The sequence below is a fragment of the Sorex fumeus genome, unplaced genomic scaffold, assembly GCF_029834395.1.
Source record: "Sorex fumeus unplaced genomic scaffold, SorFum_2.1 ptg000009l, whole genome shotgun sequence".
NCBI lineage: Eukaryota > Metazoa > Chordata > Mammalia > Eulipotyphla > Soricidae > Sorex > Sorex fumeus.
Window position 1 is genome coordinate 34,902,186 of NW_026606066.1, and position 22,825 is coordinate 34,925,010.

The 22,825-nt window shown below is 36.5% G+C and overlaps 2 protein-coding genes across 2 annotated transcripts in view; one reads left to right on the top strand and one right to left on the bottom strand.

Annotated features, from left to right (window-relative positions):
* ITGA4 (integrin subunit alpha 4) overlaps positions 1 to 18,284 on the top strand; it is an 88,532-nt gene extending 70,248 nt beyond the window's left edge. The window contains exons 18-28 of the mRNA XM_056110224.1: positions 3,226 to 3,376; positions 5,203 to 5,298; positions 5,933 to 6,012; positions 6,528 to 6,617; positions 8,690 to 8,780; positions 9,869 to 9,976; positions 10,921 to 11,046; positions 12,080 to 12,199; positions 14,324 to 14,422; positions 14,775 to 14,894; positions 15,190 to 18,284. Coding sequence (XP_055966199.1) covers positions 3,226 to 3,376; positions 5,203 to 5,298; positions 5,933 to 6,012; positions 6,528 to 6,617; positions 8,690 to 8,780; positions 9,869 to 9,976; positions 10,921 to 11,046; positions 12,080 to 12,199; positions 14,324 to 14,422; positions 14,775 to 14,894; positions 15,190 to 15,297 — 1,189 coding nt within the window. The 3' untranslated portion in view covers positions 15,298 to 18,284. The remainder of the gene's footprint in view (positions 1 to 3,225; positions 3,377 to 5,202; positions 5,299 to 5,932; positions 6,013 to 6,527; positions 6,618 to 8,689; positions 8,781 to 9,868; positions 9,977 to 10,920; positions 11,047 to 12,079; positions 12,200 to 14,323; positions 14,423 to 14,774; positions 14,895 to 15,189) is intronic.
* CERKL (ceramide kinase like) overlaps positions 17,394 to 22,825 on the bottom strand; it is a 127,536-nt gene continuing 122,104 nt past the window's right edge. Inside the window, exons 12-13 of the mRNA XM_056110409.1 lie at positions 18,440 to 18,618; positions 17,394 to 17,519 (exon numbers count right to left, since the gene is read on the bottom strand). Coding sequence (XP_055966384.1) covers positions 17,438 to 17,519; positions 18,440 to 18,618 — 261 coding nt within the window. The 3' untranslated portion in view covers positions 17,394 to 17,437. The remainder of the gene's footprint in view (positions 17,520 to 18,439; positions 18,619 to 22,825) is intronic.

Sequence of the window (22,825 nt, forward strand, 5' to 3'; positions counted from 1 at the left end):
ATCTTTCTGATAGCACCTTATTAATGAATCAAGATACCGTAGGATGTATATCCAAAAAATAGAGTAGAATCATAATTATGGTAATGTAGCAAAATAGCTTAAAAATGGAAAATTAGACCAGGAGTCTAGCTGCTGAAATGTGAACATTGTGTTTCTCTTTAATTTGCTGTTGTCTTGGAACCTAGCTGTTTATGCAGTGCTTTCACCTTCTGTTGCTTGTCTAAGTGCCAACTTCTTTCCCAAAGGTGTTCAGTGACTAATGCTTTGGTTCCAAGCCAGAATATTTTATAAATGTCTATTTCTAGGCAGCTCTTCTCCAAGTCTTAATTAAACTTTAATGTCAAGTCGAAGTTTACTCTTAGAACCTCTTAGGTTCCTTTAGTTGTGACATGATTATTGCACAGCAGGGAGAATGGTGTGGGACAGCCATGTGCCTGTGCACAGCCACTCTGCCATTTAACACGATGTCACCCAGTGCACATGCACTTACCTGACACAAAGGTTTTCAACACAGAAATGATACATCACAGCCATTCTCGTAAGTGTTAGGAGAAATACCACACTACAACTGGATCATCCTGAAATGATAGCCAGGGTTTAGAATTAATTATTTTAGTTTATTACACACCTTCCTACAAATATCTAACTTCTTAAGCCCACACAGAAAAGATCTAGGGATGCAGTATCTGAGCATATTCTTCATTTTTTTCTTCTCAATGTCTAGAGTACCAACTAAGGAAATATTCTGGGGAATTTTTTTCACCAGTCCTGTGCTATCTGAAATAATTAAGACTTTAGTACTGTCAGAACAACAGTGATATACTGTATGATTATTTTGAAACTAATTGTACTCATCAGCTTGCTCTATGACTGAGCAGGCAACCTATTTCCATGAATGAGCAGAGAGATTAGATTATGTGGGCCAGTGATCTCTGCCTCCTACTTAGCTCTGATATTGAGGTACAAAAGCAACCCTGGAAAATGAGTAAAACTGTATTCTCGTGGGCCATTACTACAAAATTGAACAGAGTTTTGAATTTGGACTTCACAGAGAAGATTTTCTACCTCTCTTGCTTTTCATGTCAAAACCCTGTAGAACATTTTGCTCTTAATTAAGTGTGGTTCCCTATGTTATATTTTGTTTTTAAATATAGTTCTAAGTATCATTTGATTTAGTTGCCAAAATTAGCCAAACAGTGACTTTTAAAGAATTAGTTCTGGGTTTTAAAACCATAAGAACTTGATCACAGATAAACTAATCTAACAATGACAGGGAGGGGGTGGTGGAAAATGGGAACTGGTGGAGGGATGGGTACTCAATCATTGTATGACTGAAACGCAAGCACAAAAATTTGTAAGCCTGTAACTGTACCTCACCATGATTCACTAATAAAAAAAACTAATCCAACAAATTTATGTATATATGTATATGTCTGTATATATGTATATGCATATATATGATTATACTCATATATGTAAAGACTAGTTCCAAATTAAAATTGCTGAAATCCGCAATGGTAATTGATTGCATAAATGAATTGCTTTATATTTATAAAGTAGAATAAATATACCAATGAAAATAAACCATTTAAAACTACTTTCACCAATGTAAATTAATCTAACACAAAATCTTGAGTAAATAAAGTCTGAGAATCAAAGATGATATAGTCTTTGATTCTAATACTGAACTATAAAACTGGGCAGATTCCGTATTCCCTCATTAAAAAACAGATAGTGGGGGGGTGGTAACTGAAAGGGGAAACAAATGATACTGGTAATTTGTAATTTGTTTTTCTTGAACTGGGTGCTAGTTTCATGAATATATTTAGTTTGCAAAAAGTTACTGAGCAGTACCCTTAAAAGATTTGCATTTTTCTATAGTTAATTCCTTGGCTCAGTATAAGTCTTGGGTTGTAAACCATCTAAGTGGAAAAAAGAGAAAGAATAAGTCTTTTAATTAAGTTTTTTATTCCTCCTCTCTTACCTTTCTTTTGTTATTATTAACATTGTTGTGATGGTCAGGAGTTGTGCAGATTTTTTAGTTGTAATGCTCATGGGAGGTTACAGAGAACTTTTAAGTGTTTAATGAGCTGTTCAGTTCCAAAGACTATTTATTATAGAGGTATAATAATGTGAATATGCACCCAAAATTTATTTTGTTTTCAAATTAAGAGATCTGAAAAAAGTAATAATTTGTTTATTTAAAAATATGCTCCCTTTATGGAACCTGAGAAATTTGCCATGGGTTAGACATTCATTTATCAGACAGCTGATCCAGGTTTAATCCCAAGCATTCCATATGGTCTCTCAAATCTGACAGGAGTCATTCCTGAGTACCACTGGATGTAGCCCCCAAATAAAAATATACTCCCTCTCCATATTGATAAATAAATAAATAAGGCCCTTTCGTTGTTCATCGATTTGCTTGAGCAGGCCCAGTAATGTCTCTATTGGAGACTTTGTTGTTACTGTGTCTGGCATATCGAATACGTCACGGGGAGCTTGCCAGGCTCTGCCGTGCGGGCGAGATACTCTCGGTAGCTTGCCGGGCTCTCCGAGAGGGGCGGAGGAATCGAACTCGGGTCGGCCGTGTTGGCTGCGTGCAAGGCAAATGCCCTACTGCTGTGCTATCACTCCAGCATATTGATGTTGGTATTAAGTTGTTGGCCTATTCACAAGTTGTATCACTCCCTAAGGCATTAGATTATTTGAAGGGAGTATGGATGATTGAATCATGTAGTAATATAATGATATAACATTTGAAATTTGCATACAATCATAGAACAGATTATTACAATCTCAATTTGACAGAATCTGTAGTGATGATTCCAGGAACTTTTATTATTTAGCCAATACTTGCACCAAATATTTGGAAATGTTCCCAAATACCTTATAATATTTGATATTCTTAGATGCCACATATATTTGTTGGTCATTGCGCTCTCTTTTTTGTTTTTGGTTTGGGAGCACACTTGGAGGTGCCCAGGGCCTATTCCTGGTTCTGTGTCCTGGGATCATTTTTTTGTGGTCTCAGTGGACCATATGTGGTGCCAGGAATCAAATCTGCATGGTCCATGTCCATGCTGGCCTCCTTTTAAGGCCAATTTGTATCTGCTTACATTCTCATGGTGAGTTTTTAAAACTAATATTATGTGTCCATGATAAATGGAAGATAGGAATTTTAATTCTCAAAGAATAATTAAAGAATATTTCCTTAATTTCTAGGCCACATGAAAATAAAACCTATCTTGCTATTGGAAGTATGAAGACATTAATGTTGAATGTGTCCTTGTTTAATGCTGGAGATGATGCTTATGAAACAACTCTCCACATCCAACTACCCTCCGGTCTTTACTTCATTAAGATTTTGGACCTGGTAAGTATTAAAACTACAATATCAGGCTAATACATATAATTTTGCTTAATTCTAGAAGTATGATTAGCATGATTTACTTCATCAGTTTGGATATAAACACTTGAGAAATGAGCCCTGATATTCAGATTTTACCATTAGTTTTGACACATCCTCTATGTCTCTGATCAAAATTGATAAGTCCTTTAAAATCAAATTCAGTTAAAAGAGAGTCAAGCTTTGTACTTCTAGATGCTGCTGTAAGAAAACAATTACACAGTTATCTAAGCAAGTGACTTGGAAGCCATTGCTTTTCTCACTGGAACATCAACATCTGGTGATGTGATAATACTCCTCTTGCTTGGGGCCAGCAATCCTTCACAAATTATGAAATCTTGGTTTCAGATTTCAAGCAGATTTCTCTTTTCTTGTAAAAGGTTAGACAACCTGGAGATTTAAAAATAGCAAGAAAGAAAAGAAAAGAGAAAACAAACACTGCCCTAATTTTAAGCATTTACGTCCAGCAGTGAGATATTAATAGGGTTAATTTCAAGGACAAAAGCCTCATCATTTTCTCATGTGTTGTTCCTCTATCCCTTCTCAAAATAACCCATCTTTTATCAAGACCATCTCTTCACATCAAGGGTACTGAGAAAGGACTGACCTCTCATAAGTATTTGACTGTTCCTTCTCTAAAGAGAATTGGAAGGGTCAGTAAAATAGTATAGGGGTTAAGGTGCTTATCTTACATGTGGCCAAGCTCAGTTCAATTTCTGCACCCCTTATCATCCCCAGAGCACTGCTGGGGAGTGACATCTGAGCACCAATGAGAGTGTGAATCCCCTCCCACACAAAATAAGTGTTGCATCTATTTGCTTTATAAGAGGAGGAGACTCAAATATTCAAGTACATACAAACATTTATACATATTACAGTACATATAAATGTATATATACACACATATACAGAGATGTTTCCCCGAGAACTTATGATTTGAATATAATACATTTATGTCTTATTGTAATTAAAGTTATTATGATTAAATACTTTATCAGATTCCATATGGAAGCAGGTCAGTAGAATACGCACTGCACTGTCCTCCCATTGTTCGTCGATTTGCTCAAGCAGGCCCAGTAATGTCTCCATTTTGAGACTTGTTGTTACTGTGTTTGGGATATCAAATACATCATAGGTAGCTTGCCAGCCTTTGCCGTGCAGGTGAGATACTCGCGTTAGCTTGCCAGGCTCTCTGAGAGAGGCAAAGGAATTGAACCCAGCTCAGCTGGGCCAGCCATGTGCAAGGCAAACGCCCTACTGTTGTGCTATCACTTCAGCCCAAGTAGAATATGAATTTTATTAATTACTTACCATGTGATTTTTTTTTGCTTGGTTTTGGGCCACACCCAGAAGTTCTCAGGGCTTTGTGCTCAGCAATCACTCCTGGCAGACTCAAAGCACAATATAGGATGCCAGATCAGACCTGGGTTGACCCTATGCAAGGCTGCTCTTTCCCACTGTACTATCTCTCTGGCCCCTATCTTGTGATTTTTTTAATGGAACTTGAAATTAAATAAAACCTTGAATTAAGTAAGAAAACTACAAATATGGATGAAAGCTACAAGTTGAGGACTTTTTCTGTGCACCATTTATATAAGTGATGGAATGGCCTTTGCATAAAAGCAATATTTAGATCATTTAACTACATTTGTGTTTATCTTGAAGTAAACAGAAAATAATCTTCCAGAAACTTAATTCTTCGGGAATAATTCCTTAAATAACCATACTTAAAAATACGTTGCAAACTTCTTATCTCCTTTGTACCTGAAATAGTCTTTTCACTTTCCTTGTAGGAGGAGAAGCAAATAAACTGTGAAGTGAGAGACAACTCTGGCATAGTAAAACTTGACTGTACTGTCGGTTATATATATGTAGATCATCTCTCAAAGGTAAGCATTTATTTATTATATTTCTTGCTACTAACATATATAAACGATTTTCCTATGCTTATATATATTTTTTTTCACTTAAGGTAAGCAACTAAGTAATGAAATCAAACCCAAACCAGCTGAGCTCAAGATCTTTGAGCTTGTGTTTATACTCTTGGCAGTCTTCACTATTAAAAAGGGGGTAGCACATCCTTATGTCAAAATGGGCATCTGAATGTGTCAATCAGAATTCTGCTCCCTCATCTCACCCTTCTTCAACACCCCCCCACCCCACTCCAGGTGGTCCTATCTGCCAGGCATGTTACCTCTGCTATACAAAAAGGTGTTTCTGACAAGAGTCCTCACTCAAGTTGTTAAAGCATCTCTAATTTTGTCAGTGTGGACCCGCCTGTCTTTTCATTCAAAAGAGGCTTTGTCTCTATGTCACTGTGGAAATGCAAGTACTGTATTTCAAGCTGCCACAAGCCAGGAGCTTTCCCAGAGCTGGCAGCCCCATTAATAAGTGTGACTAATGCCTCTGCAATGTAGTTTCAAAGATGTATTCCTCAGAACTGATATTGTTGGGAAAACTTAAAATTCACATGATAACCTATATTTTTGGTATTTTTAAAGCGGGATTTTCCTGTTTTTACAGATAGATATTAGCTTTCTCCTGGATGCAAGCTCACTCAGCAAAGCAGAAGAAGACCTCAACATCACTGTGCATGCTTCCTGGTATAGTCATTATGAAAAATACTAAATAAAGTGACCCCCCCACTGGGTGGGGAGGAAATCTTAGGGGACTCATAGTTTGCAGGAGAGAACTTCTCTTACATGCATTAAGGAACAACACAACAAAAAGTATCCTACCAGCATAGAAGCAAGTGAAAGTTCTGAGGAGGAAAGCAAATTTATGCAAATTTTTATATAGCTGTTCTGCTTTTGTGACACCCCCCCAAGTGTCTTGTTTGTTTGCTTGTTTTCTTTTGTTTGGTTTGGTTTGGTTCTTGGCCCATAACCATCATTACTGTGAGTAGGGGCAAGGGACTAGAGTGCAGTGCCAGAAATCAAAACCAAGTCTCATGCATGGAAGACATGCACTAGCCCTTTGAGTGATCTTTCTGATCCAACCCCAAAGCATTATTTAAACCATCCTCCACGTATTCTAGGTTTTTCTGCTGTGTAATGAGTTCTCCTAAGATGATTTTTATGCTGGATGAATTCTAACAGTGTTTTCTATACTTTCACAGTGAAAATGAAGGGGAAATGGGCAGTCTCAGGGACAACAGAGCCACTTTAGCAATACCACTGAAATATGAAGTTATGCTCAGTGTTCACGGGTAAGTAGATTCACTCAAGAGCTGACTTAAAATTCTGTCGTTTCTTACATTAATGGTAAGGTTGTATTTTTTATGTTGTAAAAGGATCCTCTACTGTTTCTGACTCAACAGTGGCCTCAGATTGCAATCATTTTTGTAGTTTTACATAGCTTTAATTCATTCTGTAATATATAACACAGAACACATCAAACAAGTGCCAATCTGGAGGAGTTTTCATACTGGGAAAACCTAATAAGCCTCAACAAATTAAATTCATCGTTTTAGCTATATGGTACAGGCTTCGGACCCTAAGGGATGGGAAGTATGTAGCTTAGATGACCATTCTCAGTGGAATGACAAGTATGAAGTTCAAAGAAGTGTGATCTTGGTCAAATCCCTCTCTCCAGAACCCACATCTGCCTGTGTGACGAATGGATTGATATGTGAGAGACAGTTACAACTATCCATGTCCCATTCTTTTACACCCAGGATTTATGGACTTCCTCTCCTAAAGTGCCAGAAGCAGTCTTTATGAATTCTTATGAATTTGGTCATTGTTTTGAGTAGATCCTCCTCTGGTTTGGGAAAGAATTGTTTGGAAAAAGAATGAAGTATTTTTTTAAAGTTTAATTTTACTGGAAATTATTCACAATTATTCTGTTTTTAAAACCATATTTTTAAGCAATAGATAGGAGATCTATAACAAATAGATGAACCTTACTGTTACTCTAAATACAAACTCTATGATCATTTTTAATTACCCATAAATATTGTTTATTATTACATAAACAGAAAAACCAATGTCTGAAAATGTTGAAGTGAAGTAAAGCTAGTAAGGGTGAGATAGAGCCAGGATAAAGCCATTAAAATTAGAAAGAACTAGTGACCTATATCTAAGCAAAAACAAATGATGGCATATTTCCTAGTTTTGAATGTTGGCATCACCTCTACTCCTTGATTTTCTTAGCATGATTCACCTATTTTTGCCATATGCACAAAAAAAATACTCTAACTATTAAGCTGCCTAAATCTACAGCATTTGAATATTTCTGATTGCTCTGCAGAGTAATGGATCTCTAATTTGATATTACTTTCAAACAAGGGCAATTTGTGAAGTCAGAAAAACATTTCTTGAAGCCAGAGCAATAGTAGGGTATTTGCCTTGCATGTAGCCAACCCAGATTCAATCCCTGGCATCCCATATGGTCCCCAAAGCACCATCAAGAGTGATTCCTGAGTGTAGAGCCAGGAGTAACCCCTGAACATTGCTGGGTGTGACCCCAAAAGCAAAAAAAAAGGGACAAAAAATTCCTAAAAATATATAGATCATAAAAAATTAATAATAGCCTGAAGCTATATATTTATATGTGTACATACACAAATGATGAACAATATTTTAACAAAAAAATTACCATGCTCTTTGGTGTTTGAACCATTACCAAGACTTGAAACTCATTAAAAATAGCCAGAAGGAAAGTATTCAAACTTATGTAAAATAATTTAAGGTATAGGATAAATAGTGAAACTCTAGGGGGAAACTAAGAATTTTAGCACAACAGGTAGGACGTTTGCATTGCATATAGCCGACCTGGATTCGATTCCTCCGCCCCTCTCAGAGAGCCTGGCAAGCTACCGAGAGTATCCCACTCGCATGGCAAAGCCTGGCAAGCTCCCCGTGATGTATTCGATATGCCAAAAACAGTAACAATGAGTCTCACAATTTGTTGTGAGACATTACTGGTGCCCGCTCGAGCAAATCAATGAACAATGGGAGGACGGTGCTACAGTTAAATTTACATGAACTACTGAGAGAGAAATTAAATTGTCAGCCAAATTGGTCAGTCGAAAGGTTAGCAGATGGGTGAGGAAAAATAAAATCACCTAAGAGAGCACATGGCTTTCTAATTTTAGTACATTTTTATTAAAATGCTTAGCATACCAAGAAACTATTACTATTCCAATGTTTGGAACATATTACAGATTAGAATATATTTAAAAGACATGCTGATATTCAGGTTAAACATAAAGATGATCTGTGGCTCCTTAGTAAATCAGATCAATTCTGAAATTATATTCGATTTTGTTTTTATCAGGTTTGTAAACCCAACTTCATTTGTGTATGGCTCACAGGAAGAAAATGAGCCTAAAACATGCATGGAAGAGAAAATGAACTTCACTTTCCATGTGAGTAAAGTTGGTTGTGGATGTTTGTAACACATTAAAAGGTTACTGTTGCATTGCAGAGGATATCTCTGTAAATTCCCCCACCAGATGAGCACTGTTAACCCGGTGTGAGAGGAAGCTGCAGTGCAGCAACTTCTTTTGCCTTAGCTCCTGATTCTTTTCTATCATCTCTCTTATCCCTTGTATTGAAGCCCACATCTCCTTAAGTGAGATGAGAAGAATCGAGCAGGTGCAGCGGTAACACCTGAAACAAGCAGAATTATGGGAGGATCTAAATCTTTAGAGATAAGACAGGAGTGGCCATGGGAAGGCATCTTTGGTTGCAAATGAATAAAATCTCTTCTCCTTCAAGTCTTATCATCTTCTACTATTGTCATGTAAAGAAAACTCTTTTCCATCTCTACAGCCAAGATCACTTTGGCGAGCCCTTTAGCTCTTACATAGCCTTATGACCTACAAGAAGTGATATATATTTTATTAAATCTTCTTCTTAATTGAAGAACTCTATGCTCATTCAGATATATCAATTTACTGTTTTACAACCAAGAATTCACTAAACAGTAAAGAACTTTTACAGCCATTGAAATCTTTGGTATAACTTTTACAGCCATTGAAATCTTTGGTATAGCATTGTTATTGATGAGTAGTAAATAATTGGATATAATGTTTACAAGATAGTTTTTGAACCAAGAAGTACTTGGTCCAAACATTTTTAGGGTATATGAAAACCCACAGAATGTGAATATATATTCATACTATTTGGATCACTATCACTATCACTGTCCTCCCATTATTCATCGATTTGCTTGAGCGGGCCCAGTAACATTTGAAACTTGTTACTGTGTTTGGTATATTGAATATGTCACAGGTAGCTTGCCAGGCTTTGCTTTGTGGGTGAGATACTCTCGGTAGCTTGCCGGGCTCTCCTAGAGGGGCGGAGGAATTGAACTCGGATCGACCATGTTGGCTGTGTGCAAGGCAAATGCCCACCCAATCTATTATATAAACATATATATTATTTATTTATATACAAATTTGCACATATAAAAAGTATTTTAAATTGTTCGAATTTCTTTCCTTCTTAATAGGTCATTAACACTGGTTCTGGCATGGCTCCAAATGTTAGTGTTGAAATAATGATTCCAAATTCTTTCATGCCCCAAAACTATGCACTGTTCAACATTCTGGATGTCCAGGTAAAAATGTGTTCTTTTTTTCTCAAGCCTTCTTAAATTTTCTCAGTCACAACAGTTTTTCACACAGAACATTTTTTTGCAATGCTTGGTAAATAAAATAGGTATAGAAATCAAACATTTATTGGTAATAAAAAATAACTTTATTTTTAAACAAATATTTTGCAATCACCACACTCAAGTATGCAACCCCATTGGGTTTTGACCCACACTTCAGAAGCTAGCCTTTATTCTGAGTAATATTATTATTATGGATATTTCTCTTATTTCAGTCAGATTATAATTTGCCATGAATTTTAGGGAGTATACTTTGAATATTATACATTGCATTAGAAACATAGCGTTATGGTGAAAACATTGCATGATATATGCTCTACCATCTTCAGTACATTTCCTTTGTGACAGGGACTCCCGGAAGTAATATGATTGGTATAATTTCCTATAAAGTATAAGACCATTGCTGATTTCACATTGTATCTTTAGAACCAAATTTTTGGCTCATTGATAATTTTATTGGAATTTGTATTTTTCTAGTTTCAAAAAGCAATAAATAAACTATCTTGTAAATTTGAGATCTAATGTTTTAAAATCTTAATTCCAGATTTCAGTAGTAGCATATATTGTTATAATATTACTGTTTTGTGTATAAAGCTGAGGAAATGTTTGATTTCGTGCTGATGTTCAAAATTTCTATTTTTCACTTGTTCTAATTTTTACAAAGTTAAAGCTATTTAATCAGCTTGGTGTATATATCCATCACTCTCAGATTTTATTCGATTTTTGGTTTTGCTATGGAAACTTAATGACTCCCTATCAACAACTTCAACAGTTTCTCACACATCTAAATACTTGAAAAAAAAAGATTTTTATAGCATATAGTGCCTTTAGAGGCTATATAGGTTTTGTTGTCCTTTCCAATGTCAATTGATTTTCTTTCTTTCTTATAGAGTACTACTGGAGAATGCCATTTTAAGAACAATGAAAGAATATGTTCATTTGAGCAACAAAAAGGTGGATTGAACATCCTGAAAGACATGTACCTCTTCTTTGCTAAGGCTGATAAAATGCTCTTTGTAAGTTTCAATTTTTGAACAAAAAAATTTTTGCTTTCTGACATCCAGAAACTGAAAAGTTTAAAACCATACAACCCTTACAAAAGGGTTTGAATTGAAATTTGAATTGAAACAAGTTCAGGTAATAGTATTGTGTATGAGAAGCAAATATTATTAGGAGGGTTGAGATGAACTCAGGGTTAAATAATAAATAATGTTATTACTTGTTTAACAAACTAATAGCAAAATTTCTTGGCTCCTAAGAGACCAAGATGCTGTTTCCAACTATCACTCTTTTTACCTTAATTTATGAAAAAGAACAATTATTATTATTAATTATTATTATTTTACTACTATAGTTTTCATAAACATAATGCCAGTAGAATTAATGCTTATGATCTTGACGCATAGTTATCATACCTCGCATCCACAAAACACCCCAGATCCACCATCAATGACCCCATATCATTTCTAGATCACTTCATCCTTGATTCCCCATTTCACCCTCCTCTGTCTGGAATTGTCTGTTTTCTAATCCAAGGTCAATCATTTGTCACCATTCGGGGCTGTCTCATCCCATGTTTTATTCTCTCGATACACAGATGACTCAGTTTAGCTGTACTTGTCCTTCTTCCTCTGACTTGTTTCACTTAACAAGAACTCTCCAGTTCCATCCGAGATGCAGCAAATGAAGACTTTATCTTTTTTTTATAGCTGGAATACCTTACCCTTACAATTATTCAAGTCTTAGAGTGAACAAGTCTTGACAAGACATGATTCAATTTTCAATTCTATCCCAGAAGGTTACATTTATAAGATTAATGGTAAAACATACTATATTTCAAATCATTTATTTCTTATAAAAATCCAAAAAATAAAAACTTATTAACAAACTTTTTAGATTTCACCAATAAAAGCAGATCTTTAATTTCATGTATGTAGTAAAACTACTATTAGGGTGTAGTATTATTAATTCTGTACTAATATTTCAGCCATCTTTTTAGAGAATGTTGTTTCTTTTTTAATGTCCTTTTATGTGTGTGTTTTTTTCAAGCACTGCATGAAAGTTGATCCATATTGTTTAACTGTCTTATGCAATTTTGGGAAAATGGAAAGTGGAAAAGAAGCCAGTGTTCATATTCAGCTGGAAGGCCAGCCATCTCTTTTACAAATAGTAAGTCTAAACTTTGTGAATTAATTCTTTTAGAACATACAAATTCAACCAAACTATCTTATAGGTAGGATGATACGTCAATATTATTAGTAGAGGTAATACAGCAAATTAAGAAGGTAGGAATTAAAGTAAAATAGAGAACAATTCTAAAATTGTTTCCACTTATTATTACAAATGAATATATTGAGTAGACTGTGGTATAATTAAGAACTTTATTTTAAAAAAGAAGTTTATTTTAGAAAGCATGTCTGAATATGAGCTTTGAAAAAGTCAAGGAATTTGAATACTTTATTTCTTATAAACTTAGTTCTCTCCGTACATATTTTCCTTTATTAAATATTTTTAAAGTTTAGGATTTTTTTCATAAAATCAACTTGTATTCAAAAATTAAACATGTGTTGGACTTCTTTCTATAAAGGAACATGCATATTTAAAAAAATACTTTGGGATCAAACTTTTTTGTATCTGGTATTAAGGTTTCACATCAAATAAATAGGGCTGTCATTTTTTTTCAAGAGTTTTAAATAATAAATAATATGATATTTATGTGATGCTGGGAATTGAACCTGGGTTGGCCGCATGCAAGGCAAATGCTCAGTGGGTAGGGCATTTGCCTTGCATGCGGCCAATTCAGGTTCAATTCCTCCGCCCCTCTCAGAGAGCCCAGCAAGCTACCAAGAGTATCTCGCCCGCCCGGCAAAGTCTGGCAAGCTACCTGTGACGTATTCCATATGCCAAACACAGTAACAACAAGTCTTGCAATGGAGGCGTTACTGGGTCCACTCAAGCAAATTGATAAACAACGGGACGACAGTGCAGTGCAGTGCATGATATTTATAAAGCACTTAACAGTGCATGGCACATAGTCGGCAAACTAAAATGCAGCTGTATTTTGTTAAGAGGAAGAGAAATGAAAAATGTCTGTCTGGCTTTTATTTGTGCTAAAAAACTAAGTCATGAGACCATAAGTAAATCATTTGAACTTTTGCAATTTGTCTTGTACTTTCCAGTCCTGGTTTTTTCGATAACTGCCATCATTGGCGATTTACACCAGGTGATTCTCAATCAGAACAGGCTTCACAAGATCACTGTAGGATAGGAAACAACATCTCTAGTATTTGCCTACTTCCAGAAGCACCATCTATTAAGTCTAGACAGCATGTCTGCAGACAATGCTGACTAATAATCTAGAATAATAGAGCTTTTATTTATAATATGGGATAAGAAGTACCTTTATTGGCAGCAAGCTGGCAAGATGACAGATTCACATACTCAAAGCAAATTTATTGTCTTGGCATTCACAAGAAATTTGTTTTTCTTGTTTTTGGGTTTGGGGCCATCCCTGGCAGTGCTAATGTTCTATTTCTGACTCTGTATTCAGGATCCCATAGAGTGCAGGGGATCAGCCCTGTGCCTCAGTGCAAAACATGGGTGCTCCAGTCTATGGAGCCTGACAGTAGTTTATAACCACTGGAGCCAGGTCCACGAGAAAAAACAAAAGTTGAGAATCATTTCCCTGTATGTGAATGAGATGTTTGCCTTTTGCCCAAAATATTACCTCTGCGAAGAGGTTTTCAATTTGAGGTCTTAAAGCCTCCTTAAGAATATAACCTCTTGGTGCTGAAGCGATAGCACAGCGGGTAGGACGTTTGCCTTGCACGCAGCCCACCCGGATTTGAGTCCCAGCATCCAATATGGTCCCCTCAGCATCACCAGGAGTAATTCCTGTGTGCAGAGCCAGGAATAACCCCTGTACATTGCTGGGTGCGATCCAAAAAACAAAAAGAAAAACAAAAACAAAAAAACAAAGATTAATATATATATATGGGTGTGGCATATATATACATATATACACATATGTATATATACATATTTATAATAATCTACCCCAATCGGTAAACATAAATAAAAAACTCAGTATTCCATACAATTTCAAAGGCTACTCCCCCCAAAAGTTTTGATGTTAGTAAAAGAATTCCAGTGGAATTATGCTGTAAAAATACCAATACCATGTCTTTGAAACCAAAGGAAGCACTGAATTGACCTGTGAAACCTGTAGAGATAAGAAGAATATTTCCAATTCTATGTTTTCAAGAATCAAACTGGAGATCTTTTATTAAACAGGATGAAAGTTCAACACTCAAGTTTGAAATAAGAGCAACAGCTTTTCCAGAGGCAAATCCGAAAGTTATTGAACTGAACAAGGATGAAAATGTTGCACTTGTAAGAACTTTTTAATTGAAATGTGGAGATTGGGGGTTGGGATGGTGGGCATTGGATCTTGTTAAAGTGTTTACCAACTTTTGAGTGTGTGAATTAAGAAAATAGATCTTGAGCCTTACCTGAAAGTTGGCATATTATAGAAATGGCAGGAAGGAACCATATCCCTCCTTCCAGAGGTGAATTTGGTAGCAAAAACTCTGATAAAGTCCATTAGGGTGTTTGCAATGATTGTGTTAGAACCTAATTTGTGAAAGGGGTGCGTTATTCCTAATGTTGCTGGGGACTGCTTGGAGGCATCAAGGACCCAAAAGCAAGTACTTAAATTGGTTATTATTTTGGTTAATTTATGTAGGTTCTACTGGAAGGACTGCATCATCAAAAGCCTAAACGTCACTTTACTATAACGATTGTTATAGTCAGTTTGCTGCTTGGACTTATTTTACTCTTACTGATTTCAGGTGCCATGTGGAAGGTAAGCCTTTAAACGTTGCCAGTGTTAATCCACTCCAAATGTCAGTCTTAATTTTCTCAAACCCAATTTGTGGCTCTTAATTATTTCTAATTCTAAATTTAATGCCAAGACGATTTTAGAAAAATTTGCCTTCTTAAATAAAACCTATTTTCAACAAAATTCAGAGATTTAAAAAGCATTCGTCACTTCATCCAGTGTTTCCCAATTTTACTAATTACATGGGACACAGTAAATGCTGGTAAAACATTCTATGTATTTGTTATGATTATAATGTAATTGTGCCCTGTATTTTCAGGTTGGCTTCTTTAAAAGACAGTATAAATCTGTCTTACAAGAAGAAAACAGAAGGGACAGTTGGAGTTATGTGAACAGTAAAATCAATGATGAGGATGATGATCACTAAGACTTCTTTCAAATTGAGAGACAAATCACAGCCTCAGTTTGTTTACAAAAAGTGAAGTTTGCTCAGCTTTGTGTGCGACTTTACTTACAGCCAGTGACAAGTCTTAATAGAAACAAGAGAAAATAACTGCAAAGGTGATTAAAATATCTTAAAATGATTTTTCAACCCTTAAATGGATAGAAAAACACTAAAGCATTCAAAGAGTTCAAGTAATTCCCTCTTAAAAGTGCAACTGAATTTAAATCAATGGACACATAAACAACTGAATGAGAGAAATTTCTTGGCATATACGAAAATTAAAAGTCAAGACATTTTACATCTACTGAATTGGGTAATGGTTTATTGCTAGTTAATAAGAGAACCATTATTGTTTTAAGGCTAATAATATATTTAAGTAACTTCTATGAACAGTTCATGAAAATTTGTAAACCTTATGAGGTAACTTGAGGCTGAATTTATACACTGGTCTGCATTTAATGAGTGATTTCTGGTAAATTCCTGTTTTACAGCTGTTTAATTTTCTTTTTCTGTATATATTTTTATAGGAATATATTGTAGCTGTCCTGTAACAAAGTTTTATCAAGGGCATTAAGGAGTGAAATTTAAAACTGATTAATTTGACTAAAGAATTATAATTTATAGATTGTGAATATCGCACTTTAGCTGATATTTAAAATAAAAAATGTGCAAACCAGTGATTCTAAAAACAGATTGTAAAGAATGATTAGGGGCCAATATTTTATGCAGATAATATTGTTTAAAACAGTGACAGCTAAAAATAAGAAAATGTGTTTGTTTGGATGGAAATCTTTTCTAGATGAAAGTGGACCATCAATTCACAGAGTTTATGAAAAACTAAAACATACATGAACTATTAATGAAATATTTTTAAGTTTTTTGTTTGTATAAAGAAAACAATTTCTTGTAGAAATGAATCTTATAATTTATTTCTTAAAACACATGTTAAAGCAGTATTTTTTATATTTATTTCATCTGAATTCAGATTTGTTTTCATACGTGTAAGAAGGTTGTGATCAAATTTTTTTAATTTGCCATAGGTGGGACCAGAATGCTAGTATAGCCGGCCAGGTGCCAATCTTGCATACAACCCACCAGAGTTCTGTCCTCAGCACCCCAGACGGTCTCCCAAGCACCACCAGGAGTAAGCCCTAAGCATTGCCAGGTGTAGGCCCCCCAAAACAAACAAAAACACAAATTTTACTGTGGATATCTGCCAGCAACTATTCTGATCACTGGATAGTCACAAATTTTCAGTCTGCAATTGGTAGCAGAAGAGGGGAATGTGTGAAGATTTGTGGAGGCATAGGAATGGCAAAAGCCAATCACAGTGAGCACCAGCATAGTCAGAATATACACCAATCTGAAAATTAACTATAAAATATTTGCTTATGCCTTGGAGGACCTTTCAGAAGATGTATACATAGGGTCAGGAATCTGAGTAAATAAAGATTCAGTTCTTTGCTGTTCTGAATTTCCAGTATTCTGGGTATTGAGTACGCTGTAAATAATAAGCACTGAATGCCCAACAACATGAATTTCAGGGCAAGAGTACACAACTTCATCTGGCCAGGTTATGGACAGTTAGATCTAAATTTTATAAGTAATCTTAAAATTTGTATCATTTTAAGAAGATATTCATAAAATTGTTGCAATGTTTTTGAAAGGATAATTCTTTTTTAGAATCATTATTTTTATTGAAAAATAATGGTGCTATCTCAGGTTATATAATCTAATTTTTAACTTAATTCTCACTGGGATCAGGTCCCTTAATCAGGGCATTCTTATATAAACTCTGGGAGCTATTTTATACCAGGTTATAAAATAATTGAACATCTGAACTCACATTATTTAACTTTGTAATAGTCTAGCTTAAATATCAGTTTGTCATAATGATTTCTAGATTATATGAAAAGGCTTTTTTTCAGTTCCAATAAATGCCTTTCCCAAACCAGAATTTAATTTTGTTTCTGGTATAGTTCATATTTTTTAATTTCTGGTTATTTCAAAGTCCTGGAACCTAATATTATTTTTAGCAACATCAAAAATAATAATTTCAATTTCTTTTAAAGATAAGTGGAGATTCTCTTGACTAGAATGTATAAAGTAGGAATACATTCTTTTATAAACAGTTACAAGTTACTTTGGAATCATTAATTTCTTCCATGCTTCCTCCATATAGGGTAATAAGTCTTGGATGTAGTCTATGAAGAAAAAATATATAAGATTATTTCATCAACTTATTCACAGACATATGTATTGATGTTACATAATACCTCACAAATCTAAAAGCCATCATCCTACTTTATATGGTAGAAATGCAACCTAGAGATATTTAGGGTGTGAAAAATAAGCACCAGTAATTACTATTATGTCATTTCCTGGACATGCTGTCCATTGTCTCTGTAATCCCAGTCAGTTTTGTCTCCCAAAAATCAAGGGGGTTGCCCCTGCACAACACCAATCCTTTGAGTCATAATGCTTACCAGGGAGGAGTCTGGATTTGCCTATACCTATTGCTACCAAGATCTCTTGTGAGATAAATAATAAGTTTTAAAAAATGCTTTTGAAAACAAACTGTTGAACACAAAGTGGTCTACTACTAATTGGAGGTAAAAAAAAAAACTGTAAAGATAGCATACATGAGGGATTTCACAAGGTTTAAGAACTTAATCCATATCAAAAATCCAAAATGAAACTGTCGCTCTGCGTTTTTTTCTTTTCGGGTCACACCCAGCAATTCTCAGTGTTACTCCTGGTTCTTCACTCATAATTACTCCTGGAGGTGCTTGGGGGACCATATGGGATGCCAGGGATTGAACCCAGATTGGCTGCGTGCAAGGCCAACGCCTTACTGGCTGTACTATGATTCTGGCCCCAACTCTGCATTATTTTATAAAATTATAATGCAAATGAATGCCAAAGAAAATATCTTTGTTTTATGTAATGTTTGGTAAATAAATGTAAAGATTTGCTTTTTATTTATTAAAATTGTGTGTATCTTTTTATTTGCTTTCCTAATTTACTCAAAAAACAACTACCTGTCTAATGCTTGTTCTGATAATTCTAAGAAGGTTTCCATTATATTAGTGGGCATCTAACATGTGAAAATAATTATACTTACCTAACATGGACCTCTGATGTAACTTCCATTAAATCACCATCTATATTCCAAGGGAAACTGCTTTCTGAAGAAGTTTCATGTGGTCCATCTTCTTCCTCTGAATTGTGCTCACTAATATTATTTATTGGGTTAACCTTCACTTCTTCAACAGTATAAGTCTCAACAAATGGGAAATTGAACTGAGAAAAACAAATGCATAAATAACCATAAGACTTGTTTTATTTATAACTGCTAATGCAAATTTGGAAAACTCACTGTGCCTCTTCTTTTAAGTATCAGCAAGCATACTAACATTTTAAACTGCAACATGAATGCCAAAATACCAACATCATTTGCTAACACAGCCTACTGAATTTTTTGTAGTTGCTTGATCTTATATTTCTACAAGTAAGATGTTGTTTCCTCTCTCCAGAACTTTTTCCTGTCTTCTCATTTATCTTCTTTTAAAGTTGGATTGACAGGGATATGGTACCGCCAGCAGCTCAATCTGTACCTGTGAGGTGAGTGCATCAGAGCCTCATGGTGCCTTCCAACTTCCAGATACTGCTGCTGTGCCTTTGGTCAGACCCAAAAAACTTGGAGCAAAGCTTACCAAAAAAATAAATGGCCAAAAGTTAGGTATGTGGGAGACACACCCACAAACCACCTCCGGCTCAGCTATATAATTGGAGGCAAGGCCTCTCTGGTTCCTGATGGAACTGCTTAACAGCCATAATCTCCAGAACTCGGAGACAAATCTCGGAATCCAGCAGTTGTTGGCAGAGATGCGTCTGGTCCCCACAATGGGTTACCAGCACCAGACCACCCCAAAGGGGAAAGAATGTCCCTCCTCTTGCTCTCCCTTGGCAGCTCGGTGGCCGCCATCCTTCAGAGGACATTAGGCATTCAGGTTTGGGCCTGCAGTATTGAGACACATGGGGCATCACGAGATGGGGGTGGAGCCGGCCCTTTCCTCCCCACCCCAATGAGACCTCAAGTTGCCACCCACAAATGGTCTCTCTGGCTCCTAATCAAGCTGCTTAATGGCCATGATCCCAGAGACTCAGAAACAAATCGTGGAACCCAGCGGCTTTTGGCAGAAATGCATCCAGTCCCTGCAGTAGGTTTCTGGCACCCGGTCACCCCAGGTGGGAATAGGTTTTGTGCCTTGGCGTGTTCCCCCTGGCGGCTCAATGGCCCCCATCCTCCAGAGGTCATTGGATGGTCAGGTTTGGGCCTGCAGTGATGAGACACAAGGGACCTCACGAGATGGAGGTGGAGCCAGCTTTTTCTTCCCTGCCCCACCGAGACCCTGAGTCGCCACCCACAAATGGCCTCTCTGGCTCCTGATCAAGCTTCTTGATGGCCATGTTCCCAGAGACTCAGAAACAAATCTCCAAACTCAGCAGGATTTGGTAGAAATGCGTCTGGTCCCCGCAGTAGGCTACCGGCGCCAGGCCACCCCATTGGGGAAAGGGTGCTGTCCCTCCACCTTTGTGACTTGGTGGCCACCATCCTCCAGAGGTCATTGGACAGTATGGTTTGGGCCCACAGTGATGCGACACATGAGGCCTCACAGGAGGGGGGTTGGAGACAGTCCTCCCCACCCTAACAAGACCCCGAGTCGCCATCCACGAACGGCCTCTCTGGCTCCTGATCAAGCTGCTTCAATGGCCATGATCCAAGAGACTCAGGAACAAATCTCGGAACCCAGCAGGTTTTGGCAGAAATCCATCCAGATTTGATTGTTAAAATTTTGGAATTTCAAAATCATACAGCCCTACTGCAGCCATGCAACATCATATGTTATTCATAACCAGCAATAGAAAACAAATTGTCTACTGTTGCCTTTTCGGCAGATCTGAGTGTTGGGGTAAAAATCCCAAATAATAATGGTGGATCTGGTGTAAAAATATTGAATGCAATCAAAGTAGAGACAGAGTAATATGGAAATCATCTGCCCCACAGGTAGGGGGGAGGGTGTGGGATGGGGAGCATACTGGGGTTTTTGGTGGTGGAAACTGGGCACTAGTGAAGGTACAGGTGTTTCATTGTATGACCGAGACTTAAGCCCAAAAGCTTTGTAACTGCTCTCACGGTGATTCAATAAATAAAATTATAAAAAAGAAAAATAAAAACTAAGGTGGAGTTCATGCCCAATTTAATCAGCCTAATCAATGGCTGAATTAATAGCAATAAATAAAAAAATAAAAAACAAATAAAGTTGGATTGAGTCAAGAGTTAATGGCTACTACCAAGTCTTTTATCTTAAAGGCTCAGAGCTGAATAAAATTGTTTTCTTACTGAGTCTTTGAAGCAAATAGAGTTATCCTGGAGGAGAAGAGAAGTTCTATAGAGAAGAGACATCTGTAAATGTAGAAACTGATCAACTACAAACAATTAAGCAAGTGGTGATATCAATTCTGATACCTGTATTTTGGAATTTATTTCGCAGATTAAATGAGTACCTGTATTTGATTTATAAAAGAACAATGGTGTTTTAGGACAAAGTATCTCTTCCCACCTGCCCATACCCCCTTGCATACACACCAATTCTATGATGATCTACTAAGTCCCATAGTTCAGAGTCTCTAAGTGGCAATAGGTTATTTCAAGAGGCTGGAATGATAGAATAATGGGTCAGGCATTTGCCTTACATGCAGCTGACCCAGGTTAGTTCCCTGAGAGACTCTATATCCGTCCCTCACCCCCTTCCCAAATCCATCAGGAATGAACCCCGAGTAATTCCAGGTGTGGCCAAGAAACAAAAACAAACAAAACAAGCAATAACAGCACAAGAGTGTTTTACATTCAAATGATGTCTTCACTAATCTGTTAGAATTAGTGTCCTTATAAGGGGAGGAAATTAGGATACACACTAGGATGCCATTGCATACATAAAAGCTCATACAAAGCCACACAGCCAGAAGGCAATCATCTGCAGGCCCTGAAGAGGTCACAGGAGAGAGCAAACTTGTCACAACCTTGGAATTCTCACCTCCTGAACTGTGAAGGAAAAATAAATTGTGTAAACTACTCAATCTGGTACTTGTTTATAGCCCTAGAAAACTGATACGGTGATATAAAGGAAATCTGGGGTCAAAGAGATGATGCAGACCATAAAGAGTTTGTCTTGCACAGAGCTGACCTGGGTTCGATTTGTGGCACCATACATGGTCTGCAGAGCACTACCAGGAGTGATTCCTGAGCAGAGATCCACGAGTAAGCCCTGAGAACTGCTGGCCCCAAACAAATAGATAAATATATAAATCTGGTGGAGGATGGCATGGTGAGTCTGTGGCACACTGGAAAGTTTGGAACAGAAAAATGTGTTTTAGATAAGCAGCATTCAAGACAGAAGAAACCAGAATAAAAGGAATTTCAGTAAAAGGAGCTATTAGAGAAATAATGGATTACAGTTTGAATTAAATTAGAGATGGATTTCAGAACTTAAGTTGAGAACGAATACAATTGCATGACTGGTTGTGATGAATGAGGGAGAAAACGAAATTAGTTGACTTACTCTGGGAAGAACAGTGGTGTCATTGTCCTGAGTAGGGAAAGAACAACTGTAGGAAAAATGATGAACTCAAGATGCTCAAGAGTTATATACCCTTTCTCATCACAAGGGGAAGATACTGGTCTCAAAGATAAAATGATAGAACCCTTGGAAGTGTGTAATGCTCAAGATAGTTTAGTAGTTCAAATAAAGGGAGCAAGGTGCTATATCATCATGAAGAAGGTATAATGGAAATACAAGAGGGTTGCAAATAAATCCCTAAGGATACACTAACTTTTAAAGGTTTTAAGTTCCTAACAAAAAATGTTAGACAAGGGGCAGAGAAAGTACAGGAGTTAAGGCACTTGCCTTAAAAGCAGCCGACCCTGATTCAATCCCCAGCACTATTTATGGTCCCCTGGCCATCCTTGAGTGTGGAGCCCGGGAAGCACCTGAGCACCACCAGATGTGGCCCCAAAGTAAAAAACAAAAAAAAAAAAATTTGGTGAAAGTAATACAGAAATGTATGACCAGCAAAACTGAAGGCAGGCAATTAGGATAGTGTTGAAAGAAAAAATATTCTAACTTCTATTTTACACAGGGAGAGAGGTTAGATGAGTGACCTCATAAATAATGGTTTCCAATATGTTCTATAACTGTTTGTGTAAATTAACCTTCAGTTAAACTGGAAATGAAGATTCAGAGATCTAGATGTCTGCTCTCTTTCAGATGAATTGCCACATTTTCCTCCTGGATATAAGCATAGTTACTAATTATGCAGCAAATTATAAATCTTATAATTCATCTGACCTTCGTAAAATTATTTAAATTTACATTTTAAAATATCACATTAAGAAACCACACACCCCCGCCAGCGGGGGGGGGGGGGGGCGTGGGACACCCGCCAC